This window comes from Ursus americanus, chromosome 12 (genome assembly GCF_024610735.1).
Source record: "Ursus americanus isolate L20-20 chromosome 12, mUrsAme1.1.p, whole genome shotgun sequence".
Classification (NCBI taxonomy): domain Eukaryota; kingdom Metazoa; phylum Chordata; class Mammalia; order Carnivora; family Ursidae; genus Ursus; species Ursus americanus.
The window spans coordinates 10,288,400-10,304,639 of NC_142138.1; the positions used below are offsets into that span (position 1 = coordinate 10,288,400).

The window sequence follows — 16,240 nt, forward strand, 5'->3', positions numbered from 1 at the left end:
TTTACGGCATCAAAATAGGTAAGAACTGACTTTTTAACCTTAAATTTGGAACTCTTGCATTTTTGTACCTGAAAAATCAAAAAGTTTTTTAATTGTTCTGTTTTATTTTTAAATGACAAAAGGAATGGTTGCATGCTGCTACTTGTAAGCCTGTCTCCACAAATAAAATACTGGAAGTATAAATAGTTCATTTCCAATAAATGAAAAGTCAAATTGGATATAACTATCACTGCATTTCTTTGTAGTTTTTTTGTTTTGTTTTTAGGTTTTCATTTTAATTCCAGTTAGTTAATAGACAGTGTTAGGTTAATTTTAGGTGTACAATATAGTAATTCAACAATTCCCGTGTATCACCTGATGCTCATCACACCAAGTACACTCCTTAATTTCCATCACCTATTTAACCCATACCCCCATCCCCTCCCCTCTGGTAATCATCAGATTGTTCTCTGTAATTAAAAGTCTGTTTCTTGCTTTGACTCTCTCTTTCTCTTGTTTTTTTCCTTTGCTTTTTTGTTTTGCTTCTTAAATTTCACATGAGTGAAATCATTTGATACTCATCTTTCTCTGTCTCACTTATTTCACTTAGCATTATACTCTCTAGCTCTCTCCATGTCGTTGTAAATGGTGAGATTTTGTTCCTTTTTTATGGATGAGTAGTATTCTGGTGTGTGTATGCGCGTGTGTGTGCGCACGCATGCGTGCATGTATACATATCACATCTTACCTTATCCATTCATCAATTGATGGACACTTGGGCTGCTTCCCTGTCTTGGCTATTGTAAATAATGCTGCTATAAGTGTGGGGTGCATGTATCCCTTTGAATTAGTGTTTTTGTGTTCTTTGGGTAAATACTCAGTAGTGTGATAGCCGGATCACAGGGTAGTTCTATTTTTAACTTTTAAAATGATACTGCACTTTTAATTTTAACAGCATTGAAAATAGTGTCTATTTCAAAATTTTATTGTATACAGAGCATACTTGTGTGAATTTGTGGACTCTACCGTACTTAAGGAATCTGCAGTTAGGGTCCCACTAGTTTATAGCGGTCTTATAGGGTTGCTAGGGCCACACAGGTTGTACTGCACAACTGAGGTGGTAACCATATATGTGGACAACAATGGGTCTACAAAGATCTATATCGTATGTAGTTGGCAGTGTCTAGCACATAGTAGGGGCTCAGCAAATAGTTGCTAAATGAATGTGTTTTGCATAGTATACTAGGACCTTTTTAATCCAATGATCTGATTATTTTATGAGAAAAGTCTTTGCATTTTATGCTCAGTAATACTGAGCACACATTATGAGTTTTTTGTGGCTCTAAGTTTTGCTTACACTGATCCTTTTGTCTAGAATGCTGTCTCCCTTCTTGACTTTTAAGCCTTCAGCATCCCCTTAAGGCCTATTTCCTTTGTGAAGCCTTCACTTACCTCCAGGCAGCCTTGGCTTACTTACTCTTTTCTCTCTCTCCTGTACTTGACATTGTTGGTTAAGGAAGGTGGCTGTCTCTCCATATTGCGAGCTCTCTGAGGACAAGGACAGTACTGTGTTTTTTCAACTTCATGTTTTGAGCACTTAGCATAATGCGTGAGACATAGTAAGTAGATAAATATTTGTTCAGTAAAAGAGTCTGTGCACTTTGTGGAGAACATGATAAGGTAGTGTTAACTGAGATGTGAGTTATGAAAGATGGGAAAAAAGATGAATACTCTGTGTAGGTGCCCTGAGGGGAAAAAGAGGTTTGGTGGGCAAGAAGTGTTGGATCAGATAGTTTTTCTCTTACTAGCCCAAGTGATACTTTTGACCTGGAATATATGTATGTTTTTGTCTAGAACATTTCAGCAGGAAGAATTGGGGAGGAAGCCAAATGATTTCACGATGGATTGCTAAGCAATGTCTTTTTGTATAAACACTTTCAAATTATTTGTCTATAATTTGTGGAGATGTCCTTCCAGAGAATAGAATATTTAAACACAGATAGTAAAGAATGAGTTACTTGTAAATCTAGAGGAGTGGTTAATTATTTAAACATTTTGTTAGCTCTGTATAAAGATCTTCTGTTTTTTCTTTTTTCCTATCTCTAGTTCTCCCTTGTACAAACATTTTTCTTAGCTCTCCAGCATCTTAATGCCTGTGCAATGTCATATTCTCCTTTTCTAAGGACATTTTTAAAGTTTGAATGTTCTTGGTTATATAATATCAGTTTTTTTCTTTTTGTAGAACTTGTAACCTTTGGCAAATCGTTTTACCTCTCTATGCCTCCGTTTAAAAATCCCTAAAATGAAAATGTTGTATTGAATCTTCTCTGTGATCCCTTCCACCTCTTAAGATTCTAGGAAGTTAAAGGTAAATTATTATAGTAGATATATTCTATTAGCTATGGTACTGTGGGATCAGGGCACATGAACTCTTACGTCCGTGAATATATTACCCAGCTTTTCACACCAAAAAATTTTGGTTATGGTAATACTTGCATAGTACTTTAGTATTTTAAAGGCATTTTCATATACACATCTCATTTATTCTTCATCACCATTTTGTAAAGTAGTCAACATAGAAGTTTAGCAACAATTTTACAGATAAGAAAACTGAGAAGTTAATTTATTTTCCTAAGATCACACAGCTAGTAAGTAGTAGAGCCAGCACTGACTGCAAGCCCAGTGTTCTTTCCATTATTAACCTGGCTTCTCTGTTTACCATATTATATTTCAAAACTCATGCTAGCAGTTAAGAGAAAAATAATGCTGAAGTATCTCTTTGAGTTCACGATTCCTATGATCATATGTACAGTGATTACTGACCTGAGTTTTTGTTTTGTTTCTTAGGTTGTTTTATTACATGAGTTAAGGTGGAAAGAAGGGGATTTATTTACCTTGATCTTTTTTAGATAGAACTCTGGCTCCTTGCCCTTTAGCGTATAGCTGTTTGCCACACTGGCCAGGCCTTGCAGTGATACATGCAAGAAGCTTGCCTTATCTGCGTTTTTATCTGGCATCTAGGGATCTTTAAGGAGTAGTTGATGGTTTTTAAAAAAGAAAAGTAAGTCCCCCTAGTCCATTCCAAATAGTTTGATATATCTGTACCCTCGAACACAATATATCTGTGCCCTTGGTATTACCTTCTTGACCTTCTTCTTCATTTGTAAAATGATAATGTTTGGGGAAGGAGAAGATAAAGGGTTTAGATCATATCTAAGGTTATCTTAGATGTTTATTGCTAGAAATCTGACTTGGTTGAATCAGTAGTAGAAAATACAAAAACCAAAAAACCCAAAACTAATGAACTTAGAAGAGGTTTCCCATGGAGTACTACTAAAATGAGGAGTCAAAGATTGTCCAATATCTGAAGTTTCTTATACTCATGAACTCATGATACTTGTCTGCCTTTCATTTCCACGCTTTAATTTCAGGGCTAGCCTTAGGACTTGATATTTCTTTATGGATAGATAGTCTTTTTATCTAGGCGCAAAAGTATTTTAAATACACCTAACAATAAATTTGTGCTTGAATGTTCTTCTGTTCGTTCAATAAACATTTAGTGCCCACTATGTAGTACGTATTATTTTAGGCTCTGGGAATATATCAGTGAACAAAACACAGTTTTGTTCTGTAGAGTTTATATTCTATAATAAGAGGTAGTATCTACTGGGCTGTTACATCAGTCACTGTTCTAAGTGGTTTACACTTAGAATTTATTTAATTCTGACAATAATCTTATGATGTAAATACTGTTATTGTCTGCATTTTATAGATCATAAAACTGAGGTGCAGGGAGATTAGGTACTCTGCCTAAGATTATATCATTTTGTAAGTCGTAGAGCTGGCACTTTAGGCAGGCTGACTCCCAAACCACCACTTTTCTTCTTCTTCTTTTTTTTTTTTAACATTTTATTTATTTATTGGACAGAGAGAGACAGCAAGAGAGGGAACACAAGCAGGGGGAGTGTGAGAGGGAGAAGCAGTTTCCCCACAGGCTTGATCCCAGGACGCTGGGATCATGACCTGAGCTGAAGGCAGACGCTTAACGACTGAGCCACCCAGGTGCCTCCCAAACCACCACTTTTCAGAACAGTATTACACAATCCTCCAGAGAGATGTCAATAAACTATTTTTAATCATAAAATTATCAAGTTTGTAATCTTTGTAGTCACTGGTTTCTGGCCCAGTCTTAAGAAAAAAAATCATCCGGGTATACCAAAAAAAGGGGGGGGGGCACTATCAGAGCCATTTGTCTTCTTTGGGAGGGTTTGTCAGGTTTAGGAATATTTCAGGTAGGAAATGAGATTTTGAGCCTGATTCACATGAGTTAGAACTGAGCCAATTACAAAAAGCCAGGATCCTAAAATGCCTACACCCTGGAGGTGTAGGGAGACAAGCTTAATTGTCCTGATATGGACTCTGGATGGGAATAGTCTCCCTTGAGAATTTACAACCATGAACCTGCTGTCTTATGTGTCTGAAACTTAAGTTTATATTACTTGTGTGAGGTCATTGCTAGTAGGAAGGGAATATTTACTGAGTAATTACCCTATCAGGCATTGTGCTGATCAGGTTTTAAACATACTTTCTCACTTCATCCTGACAATAGCATCATGAAGTAAGTAGCAGTATTATCCCTATTCTACTGAGGACAGAACTAAAGGTCAGAAAAGCTAGATACTTTGTAGTGTAGTAACACCTAGAATTCAAATCTAGGTCCAGTATTCTTCCTATTAACCACAGTGCCTCTGGGAAAAGCACTTTATTTTTGTGGCTCAGCTTCCTTATCTGTAAAATGAAATTTGTAATATTTCTCCTTTCATTTCATAAGATTATTGTATCAAATGAAATAAAGGATATGAGCTTGCTTTGTTTACTGTAAGACATTGTTACCAGCATCATCCATGAAGTATATTTTTCCTTATAATTAACCAAAAGAGAGACCTCAATATTCAGTGATCCTGAAACCCACAAGGTCTATCTTGAGGAATTAAAGCAATTTTAATACTTTTTATATCAGCTATTTCCTGAAGTAGTGTCAATAGGAGAAATAAAATGAATTTTGAGACAAGTTACAATCTAGTAATTTACTAACTCATTCAAGAAATAATTTATTGGGTACATTTTATGGGGCTTCAGTTCCGAGTGTAAAAGCAGGGAATCTGCTTATAGGTAGTTCATTTAGTCACATACTCAGTAGACACCACTCATTTGCTCTGTACCAGAGTAGGGGACACAAAAATGGATAGGGCGTGGGTCTCAACCCCAGTCATTTTCAGTATTTGAGACATTGAATTCCTTCTGATAGATGATGAACTGTTCTAAAACTCCTTTCCTAACTCCTAGGGGCTGGTAAATGATGTAGTTCCCCAGGCGTTAATTTTTGTAAACTAAAGGCTCCATACTAGAGAACTACTTAGTTACTAAGAATTACTACAATTTAGTAATCAGAAAGCTAAAGTTAGCAGATTACGAGTTTATTGAAGGCTCTAGTCTTTTATGAAGAAGTCTGACATTTGAAAGTATTACAAAGCTCCTACTACATGTGTACAAATGTAGCTTTTTGGAATTCCTGTAATTTCTTGGAAGAGAGCTTTGTAATCAGTGCATCAGCAGTGTTGTCTTGAGTTGGTAGTTTTTTTTTATGGTTGCTAGTTTTGTATCTTAATTATGAATTGTCATTAATTTAGCTTTATTATTGATATCATTTGTTTTATTTTGTTAATCTAGTGTATGGTGATGATGTATATTTGCATTAGTAATATTTTTGACAAAAATCTTTCCAAATATAGACTTTGACAGTGTTGTTAATGAAATAGGAAATATTCATTTTCTTGTTGTTAAACCAGATATTTATAAAATTTCTTTGTAATGATACTTCATTGTTAACACTCTTTCCAGCTGGAACTTGGGAACCAGAGGGATGGGTAGGCTATGAAGTTTTTTGCCTCACCTAAGTGGGCCACAGGAAAAAAAAAATTTTGAGAACTACTTTTCTTGACTCATAGTCTAGAGGGGGAGTCAGCCATGTAAGCAAAAGTAGATTAACTGTAATAGAACTCTATACAAAGTGTAGTGTGATTATATCTGCCTGTGTTTTGGTATATGAGGGACATCATAGAGGAGTGGACATAGATACTGGCTCTTGTAGTATGAATAGGAATTTGATACATGGACAAATGCAGAAGGGCATCCTAGGAAGAGGGAACGGCATATATAAAGAAAGGGAGCATGGGTACCACTGGTAAACATTTCTCTAAACCTCAGGTTCCTAACAGAAATAATTTCTATTCTCCATAACTCACAGAGTCGTCATGATTGTTTTGAAAAGGCTTTATAAACTGAAGTGCCAGACAGATGTATATTGATGAAAATTCCTACTATTTTCTCTCTCTCTTTCTTTTTTTCAACATCTGGGAGCCTTCTGTGTCTCCCCTAGGTAATGTCATATCAAGACCTCTTCTGACCTCCTTTCATTTTAGTCATCCTTTTCCTCTGTTTTGTTCCTTCAAGGCCTTGCTCTGTGATATCTAAAGGCAGGAGCAGAAGAGAAGAGATGTGTATACACCTACCTTTACTAGTAGGAGAAATTCTTTAATTGCTTATATATATATATAACTGTTTAAGTTGTGACCTATATATCTAGTCTCAGCAGTGTCATAATCCATGGAACATAATCCTCCGCAGCCAAAAAGTCATTTCGAAATAACTCTTTTAAGTCTCTATTTGCAAATTTTGGAACATTGTAAAGTAGAACAGAGTTCACAGATATGCTTCTCAAAAGTATCTTTTTATTTCTTGTCTGCTTCCCTTATACATCATAGCTGCTCCTCTGCCTTTCCTCTGAAAATCCTCCCAAGACTCCTTTGCAACCCAGTCCATCATTATCAGATGCTAAAACCTCTGGGGAATGTAAGACTATGTAGGGGAAGGGTGAGAGCAGTGGTGAAAAGTTACATTATGGCCAATTTAGGAATAATAAGTGTGCATATGTATGTGTGTGTATATATGTAAATGTTTTCATTCAAAATTAAAATGTTACTCAGTCTAATAAAAATGTCTATTTTAGTTTGAATATACATATTGAAAAATATCATCTTTGATAAAATGACAGTTTCTTGGTTATCTTATAATATTTGAAAAGCAGAAATGGGCACATGGGTGGCTCAGTCGGTTAAGCGGCTGGCTGCCTTTGGCTCTGGTCATGATCCCAGGGTCCTGAGATCAAGCCCCACATCAGACTCCTTGCTCAGCGGGTGGCCTGCTTCTCCCTCTGCCTGCTGCTCCCTCTGCTTGTGCTTGCTCCTCCCCCTCATATCAAATAAATACATAAATAAAATCTTTAAAAAAAAAAGGCAGAAACAGCTTTTTTTCATTTCCACTAATTTGCATTTTTGTCTTTTTTCCATTTTTAATAATTTGATATATTCAGAAAGCCATATGAAACATTTATGTAAGTCATGAAACAATAAACAAATACCTGAAAACCTGACATCCCAACTTAAGAAATAGAACATGACCACTGCCATTTTTTTCCCCTGTGTGTTCCTCTATGGCACATCCCCCTACCCTTGATAGTATATATCACCCTCTATCCTTTTTTATTTCATCTCTTTCCCTTGTTCTTCTCTATAGATACACCACAACATATTTAGTTTAGAGGTAGCTTTCTAATCTTCTGAAATAATTTCCTATGGCTGTATGGATGTTCAATTGAAATCCTGGTACATACAGTTTTTATTTAGCTTAATAATCTTTTACTTAGCATTTTGCCATTAAAAGTTATTCAGAAACATGAATATTGTTGTGTAATATTATATAGAATTGATATACCGTGATTTGCTTACCATTCCCTCCTATTTTAGACATTTGTATGTGTGGATGTTTTTTTGTCAGAAAAACTGTGATCAGTCCCTTTATGTTAATACCTTCGTTAGTATCTCTGATTATTTACCATTTTTTAGGTAAATTCTACCAAATGAAGAGGTACTGGGTCAAGAGTGTGGGTGTTTTTATTATTATTAAATCTTTCATATCCAGAAAAATTGTGCCACTTTACACTCTGACCATTAGTATTTTGAGAGGACCAATCTGGGCAAACTTTATTTGAATAATTCACTATGTCAGGATTATATCCTGTTCCAGAAAATACCACATTAACTAAAAACAGTTTAAAAAGAGCTGCACTGTTCTTTCTACTGGAGTTGTTGTTTTTCCTATTTGCCGCAGGGTATTTTTTTCAGCCATTGTTCAGGGACCACGTCATTCTACCCGCTGTACTCGTGATAGTTAATTACAGGGCTTAGTTATCTCTCCTGATTACTTCCTCTGAGAATTTATCTATTCTTACCATTCAGCTCTCACCACTAGGGGATGCTATTTAAATCTGCATATTCAGCTCAGTTCTTTACCAGAGCCTTAGTTCCTTTTCTGTCCTTGCCTGAGCAGACCGAGTCCATGACTACAACGAATTTCTCTGAAGAAATAATCCTTTGCCTAGTCTTCTTCTTTTTTTAAATGCATTTATTTGACAGAGAGAGAGTGAGAAAGCACAAGCAGCAGAGGGAGAGGGAGGAGCAGACTCCCCACTGAGCAGGGAGCAGGATGTGGGGCTCAATCCTAGGACACCAAAATCATGACCTGAGCCAAAGGCAGACGCTTAACTGACTGAGCCACCCAGGTGCCCTGCCTAGTTTTCTTATCAGTTTTGTCAGTGAGATTATGGAAGTATTCCATATCCACTATTTTGTTTTTTATTTTTATTTTCTAACTTTTTATTTTGACAATTTCAGACTTATAAAAAGTTGCAAAAATAGTACAAAGAATTCTCACATAGCGGTCACCAAAATTGCCTAAACGTTTAGCATTTTATCCCATGTGCTTTATCATGCTCCTCTCTTGCTACACACACACACTTTTTTTTTCCTCCCTGGTTACCCTGGTTAACTCCTACTTTAAATCTTGAAGTTATTTATTTATTTATTTTTTAATCTCAGCTTGCCTTCCTCCATCTCCCTTTCTCTCTCACCAGAGGGTACTATATGGAATGAGGAAAAGGGTGTGATGTTTGGAATTAAGTACCTTGATACCTTGGCTCAATTCTGCCGCATTCTAACTGGATGAATTTGGGTCTGTTATTCTTTCTGAGCTCCGGTATTCTCCTATACAAAATGGTGTCTACCGTACCAGCTCCACAAGACTGTTGTGAGGGCTAAGTGAGATAATATATGTCAAAAGCATGCTGTATGAATGTTGGTTAACCCTTCAAATAACATTTGCCTGTTTAGTAGAGTGCCAGGCATTGTGCTAGGTACTGGGGATTCAGAAATGCTTACTTCATGTTGTTAATTCTTCCCTCAAATTATTTTTTACTTTTGATTTTTTTTTTCCATTTTCCTTGCCTCTACTCTAATCCATAGCATCATCACCTCATGTCTGAGCCATTGTAACAACCAACTGGTCCCCAAATTGTTTTTTGGAATTTATATCAGTATCTAACTGATAATTGTTGTGAGAGATGGTATGGTATAGTGGAAAAGGTATGGACTTCATTATCAACAGATCTGGGTTGTGTCTCGGCCCCACTTTTTTTTTTTCTTTTAAGATTTTATTTATTGGAACACCTGGGTTGTTCAGTCGGTTAAGCATCTGCCTTTGGCTCAGGTCATGATCTTAGGGCCCTGGGATGGAGTCCTACATCAGGGTCCCTGTTCAGTGGGGAGCCTGCTTCTCCCTCTGCATGCTGCTCCCCCTGCTTGTGCTCTCTCTCTGTCAAATAAATAAGTAAAATCCTAAAAAAAAATTTTAAAGATTTTATTTATTAGAGAGAGAACACGAGCAGGGATGGGGGGGAGGGAGAAGCAGACTCCCTGGTGAGCAGGAAGCCTGACGCGTGGCTCGATCCTAGTACCTCAAGATCACGCCATGAGCTGAAGGCAGACGCTTAACTGACTGAGCCACCCAGGCGCCCCTTGGCCCCACTTCTTAGAAATATTGTGACACATAGGGCAAGTCCTACTGTCTTCTAATTTGAACTCCTTTTTTTTTTTTTAACTGGCAAATGTCAGGGACTGTGCTGGGTACTAGGATATAAAGGAAATGTTAATTGGTTCCTTGAACTTGAAGAACATCATGGTCTAGTTGGGGAGACATACAGTCGTAAACTGTGGTTAACATGGGATTGTAAAAGAAACATAGATTTGGAGGCAGATATCAGTGGCAGCTTATGTAGTAGTGATTTATTAAAGCACAAACTGAACTCTACAGTCAGATTGCCTGGGGTCTAATTTTGGCTCTGCCACTTCTTAGCTGTATCATCATAGGTAAATTACTTAACCCCCCAAAACCTCAGTATCCTCATCTTTGTAGAATGGGGATACTGAAAGAGTTTAATTTATAGAATTTTTATGAGAAGTAAATGAAATTATGTATGTAAAGTGTTTAACATAGTTTATAGCATATAGCATATATTAACAAGTAGTATGAGCTCATCAATTATGGTTATAATATTATGATAGCGTAGTGGTTTAAAGCTTAAAAATACAGGCTGTGGCCTCATTCTTGTTTTGGGAGTCCCAGTTTAGCAACATGTTGGCCATGTAAATATAAGGAAGATATTTAACGTTAACCTCAGTTTCCTCATTTTAAAAATGCGTATTGTAATGGTGCTTGATTCATAAGAGGTAGAAATGGAAAGAACTCCTATATCTAAAGAACTCTGAACCAGGACCTGAGGATTAGTTTCATGAAAAGTAGCTGTTTTAATTTTTATTCTTGCTCTGCCATCTGCTGGCTGTTTTATCTTTGACATGTAAATTAATTTTTCTGAGCCTCAGTTTTGTTTTGTTTTTAAGATTTTGTTTATTTATTTTTTAAAAGATTTTATTTATTTATTTGAAAGAAAGAGAGAGCACAGCTGGGAGAGGGAGAGAGCACAGCTGGCAGAGGGAGAGGGAGATGCACCCCCCCCCCCCAAGCAGGGAGCCCCATGTGGGGCTTGATCCCAGGACCCCAGATCATGACCTGAGCCGAAAGCAGATGCTCAACCAACTGAGCCACCCAGGTACACCAGATTTTATTTATTTATTTGACAGAGCGAACGAGCACAAGCAGTGTGAGTGGCGGAGGGAGAGGGAGAAGCAGAAGCAGGCTCCCCGATGAGCAGGAATCCCAATGTGGGGCTCCATCCCAGGACCCTGGGATGATGACCCGAGCTGAAGGCAGTCGCTTAACTGACTGAGCCACCCAGGCGCCCTTGTTCAAACAAACTTTTGAAGATTGCAAGCATATATAAAGAAGCTAGATTAGTGCCTAGTACCACATAGCTGTCATTCAATACCTAATAGCTGTTGTTATGTGCAATTTAATTTGTCAGGCGCTAAGAGTAAAATTCTGCCTTGGAAATTAACAAAGGCATCACAGAACTAGTGATGTTTGACTGAATTTTGAAGGACGTGTGAGATTTTGCCACATAGAAGTACTAATCTAAAAAAAGGCTCAGAGGTGTCAAAGTGCCTGTTACATTGTTTAAGGAACCGTGTTAAGTAGTAGGTTGCATTAAGTAACACAGTTTAGTGTACCAGTAAGAGCTGTGTATTGAAGACCTTGGTTAGGCCAGATTGAGTAGAATCCATTTCAGTTAATTAAAAAGAACTTCCCTGTTTGTTCTTCCTAGAAATTGTTTAATCTTTGAACTGTGTAGATTACTTTATGATCCAAATGAAGTCAGACTTGACCTCCTTCCTCTCTCTCCTGCTATTTTAGTGGGAGCTGTGTTCATACTCTGACTACAGTGTGCCTAATTGGTAAAGGGGAAAATCTCTCTGAGCAGGAATTTCCAAGAGATGAATTGTTTAGACACTGAGTTCCAGCTTCTGCTTAATCGTTTCTTTTTTTAGTCTTCCTGTGCTGCTGCTATTTGTTTAAAAATAAAGTAGGAGCACTGATCTCTCAATACTTTTGTGTTAGCTTAAATTACTAGGATTTGGGGAATCATGGCAGTTTAGGTTTTGGAGTAGATCTTAGATAACCTAACTACAGTTCTAATTATGTCACTGGCTTGATACATAACCTTTCTGTTCTTCCTTTTTAAATGGGGGTGATTATCCTTGTTCACATCACAGGCCTGCTTTGAGTATCAGGTGAGATACTATATTCAAAACTGGTATGTAAAGTTGAAAAGGTAGAATATTGTGGTAGATAAGGGCAAAGTCTCTGGAGCCACATTTCCTGGGTTTCAATTCTGGCTCTGCTCCTTACACGCTGTGTGTTTCCAGACACACTGCCATTATTCTAAGTTCTCTGGTTCCTGCTTTATCTCATCTGATCCTCACAACAACTTCATGCGATATAGATATTATGCTTATCCCTGTTATAAGTGAGAAATTTGAGGAATGGGCGCCTGGGTGGCTCAGTCGTTAAGCTTCTGCCTTCGGCTCAGGGCGTGATCCCGGCGTTATGGGATCGAGCCCCACATCAGGCTCCTCTGCTGGGAGCCTGCTTCTTCCTCTCCCACTCCCCCTGCTTGTGTTCCCTCTCTCGCTGGCTGTCTCTATCTCTGTCAAATAAATAAATAAAATCTTAAAAAAAAAAAAAAGAAATTTGAGGAACAAAAGGTTAGGTATTGTGTATAATGCCACAGTTAGCAAGTGAAAAGTTGGAATGTGCACTCTAGCTCCAAAGCCCGGCTTATTAACTGTTTACTGTTAGGCAGATGCACTTCCCAACAGAAGAGCAGATAGAAAATTCTTTGACTTATCAATAGGAATTAAGATAAAATGGAGTTTCCTTGAAAACGGAAAATGTGTGGGGTCCAAAACCTCCTTGTTGAACATATTTTACTAATTGGTAAAGAATGATTACTTAGGGACCCCTGGGTGGCTCAGTTGGTTGAGCATCTGCCTTTGGCTCAGGTCATGATCCCAGGGTCCTGGGATCGAGTCCCACATCGGGCTCCCTGCAGAGCTTCTCTCTCTCCCTCTGTCTGCTGCTCCCCCTGTTTGTGTGCTCTGTGTGTGTGTGTGTGTGTGTGTGTGTGTGTGTGTGTGTGAAATAAATAAATAAAAATCTAAAAAAAAAGAATGAGTACTTAAGTATCTTAAGTGTTCATATATTCTTCCTGGGTTTGTTCTGCTAAGTGTCTTGCAAAAAGTATATTCTCAAAAGGTTTCTATATCTTCCCTCTGACAATTACACAACTTTCATTTCTTTTCTCTTCTGCAAAATAAATAGATTATGTTGAAATTTACCAAATGAGGTGAAAGTGTAGCTTGTTTCATCTGGCTGATGAATTTTAAGCATTTAGGAAGATGGTACAATAAAGAATAGAAAAAGCAGGAAGAATTCATTGTTACAACTCGGGAAATAAGATAGAATAAGCGAAGTTATGTGTGGCAGAAGTTGAATTTGATTAATTATTTCCTTTGAAATTTTTCTAATGTCTCCTTACACATGTAGCTGCAGAGGAACCTGAGATATGTAGTCTTTATTACAGATGGTTGTGTGTTCAGATAAAAATAAAATATTTTATTAATGTAGAAAAAGAACAGGGGCGCCTGGGTAGCTCAGTCCTTAAGCATCTGCGTTCGGCTCAGGGCGTGATCCCAGTGTTCTGGGATTGAGCCCCACATCAGGCTCCTCCGCTGGGAGCCTGCTTCTTCCTCTCCCACTCCCCCTGCTTGTGTTCCCTCTCTCGCTGGCTGTCTCTCTCTCTGTTAAATAAATAAATAAAATCTTAAAAAAAAAGAGAAAAAGAGAACAGATAATAGGGTTGGGCAGCCATAGTCTATATCACACTGGGCCAACCATTTAGCTTTTATGAAGTCTGTTTCTTCATTTGTAAAATAATGTCTTTGTTACCCACTTTACTCAGTTATTACAGTATCAAATGTGTGAATGTGAAAGCACTCTGTAAACTGTAAAATAGTATATAAATATTTTAATGTTTTTTGATTATAGAAATCTATTCTATATAGAAAGTTTGATTTTTTTTTTTTTCGGAGAAGGAACTGATAGCATATCACCAAAAGTTAACTACTGGTTAACTGCTGGTTAACATTTTGATGTATTTATTTCTAGTCTTATATTTACTTACAGTTTTATAAATTGCTTTTTTTAAAAGTAAGCTCCATGCCCAACATGTGACTTGGACTCACAACCCTGAGATCAAGAGTTACATGCTCTACTGACTGAGCTGGTCAGGCGCCCCTATAAATATTTTTTTCGGTAACTTTTTTGAGATGTAATTCACATACCATGCAGTTCACCCATTTAAAGTGTATCCCAATTTAGTGGGTTTTAATATGTTCATAGAGTTGTACAGCTATAACCACAATGAATTTTAGAACATTTTCATCATCCCAAGAAGAAGCCCTGTAGCCATTAGCATTCTATTCCCATTTTCTTTCAACTCCTCCTCCACCCAGTCCTAGCATCCAGTAATCTACTTTCTGTCTCTATAGATTTGCCTATTTTGGACATTTTATATAAATAGAATCATACGATATGTGATCTTTTGTGACTGGCTTTTTTCACTTAGCATACTATTTTTTTTAAGTTATTTATTTATTGGGGTACCTGAGTGGCTCAGTTGGTTGAGCCTTTGGCTGGGGTCATAATCCCAGGGTCCTGGGATGGAGCTCCTTATCGGCCTCCCGCCTGCTTCTCCTTCTGCCTCTGCTCCTCCCCCTCGCTCCTGCTCACTTGCTCTCGCTTTCTCTCTCTCTCTCAAAATAAATAAATAAAATCTTTTTATTAAAAGTTATTTATTTATTTATTTTAAGTAATCTCTGTACCCAACATGGGGCTTGAACTCACGACCCTTGATTAAGAGTAGCATGCTCCTCCAACTGAGCCAGCCAGGTGCCCCACTTAGCATACTATTTTCAAGGTCCATCCATGTTGTGTGGTATATCAGGATTCCTTTTTTTGCTAACTAGTATTCCATTTTGTAGATAAGCTATATTTTGTTTATCCATTCATCAGTTGATGGATATTTGTGGTGTTTCTACTTTTTAGCTATTATGAATAATGCTTCTATAAACATTCATGTACAAGTTTTTCATTTCTCTTAGGTAGATACCCAGGGGTAGAATTACTAGGTCATATGGTAATTGGTAGACTGTTTTCCGAAGTGTCTGCATCATTTTATATTCCTACCAGCAATGTATGAGAGTTCCAGTTTCTCTACATCTTTACCAACACTTATTATCTGACTCCCTGATTTTAACCACCCTAATGGGTATGAGGTGTTATTTTGTTGTGATTTTGATTTGCATTTCCCTGATCATTAATGATTTTGAGCATTTTTTATTTGATTTTTTTCCTTTTTTTTTTCTTTTTCATTTGATTATTGGTCATTTATACTTCTTTGGAGAAATGTCCGTTCAGACCTTTGCCTGTTTTTAATTCAGTTGGCTTTTTATTGAGTCATAAGAGTTATTTATATATTCTATTTTTTGTTTTTTTTAAATACAAGTTTTCTTTTTTAATTTAAATTCAATTAGCCAACATATAGTACATTGTTAGTTTCAGTTGTAATGTTCAATAAATTATCAGTTGCGTATAACATCCAGTGCTCTTCACATCACCCAATTAGCCCATTCCCCACCCAGAGTTATTTATATATTCTAGATTCAAATCTCTTAGTAGATACATGATTTGCAAATAGTTTCTCCCATTCTGTGGACTTTCTTTTCATTGTCTTGATGATGATCTTTGAAGTACAAAAGTTTCCCTTTTTTAAAGATTTTATTAGAGAGAGAGAGCGCGCCTGCAACGCTTCAGCTGGGGGAGGGGCAGAGGGAGAAGCCGACTCCCTGTATTGAAACTGTAGATCAGGGGCGCCTGGGTGGCACAGGGGGCGCCTGGGTGGCACAGCGGTTAAGCGTCTGCCTTCGGCTCAGGGCGTGATCCCGGCGTTGTGGGATCGAGCCCCACATCAGGCTCTTGCGCTATGAGCCTGCTTCTTCCTCTCCCACTCCCCCTGCTTGTGTTCCCTCTCTCGCTGGCTGTCTCTATCTCTGTCAAATAAATAAATAAAATCTTTAAAAAAAAAAAAGAAAGAAACTGTAGATCAATTAACAATATTAAGTCTTCTGATCTATGAAAATGGATGTCTTTCTATAAAAGTTTTCTTTAATTTTTTAATTTTACTCTTCTTTTGTTAAATTTATTTCTAAATTTTTTATTCTCTTTGATGCTATTGTAAATGGAATTGTTTTCTTAATTTCACTTTCAGATTGTTCAGTATAAGTGTATAGAT

At 37.2% G+C, this 16,240-nt stretch overlaps 1 protein-coding gene across 2 annotated transcripts in view; it reads left to right on the forward strand.

The window, feature by feature from the left end:
* Positions 1-16,240, forward strand: part of ZYG11B (zyg-11 family member B, cell cycle regulator) — an 85,697-nt gene that overhangs the window by 5,406 nt on the left and 64,051 nt on the right. The window contains exon 2 of one of the 2 annotated variants that reach the window (XM_087865884.1): positions 590-627. The exons of the other annotated variant lie outside the window; for it this stretch is intronic. Within the exon in view, the coding sequence (XP_087722010.1) occupies positions 625-627 (3 nt within the window). The 5' untranslated portion in view covers positions 590-624. The remainder of the gene's footprint in view (positions 1-589; positions 628-16,240) is intronic. 2 annotated transcript variants of the gene reach the window in all.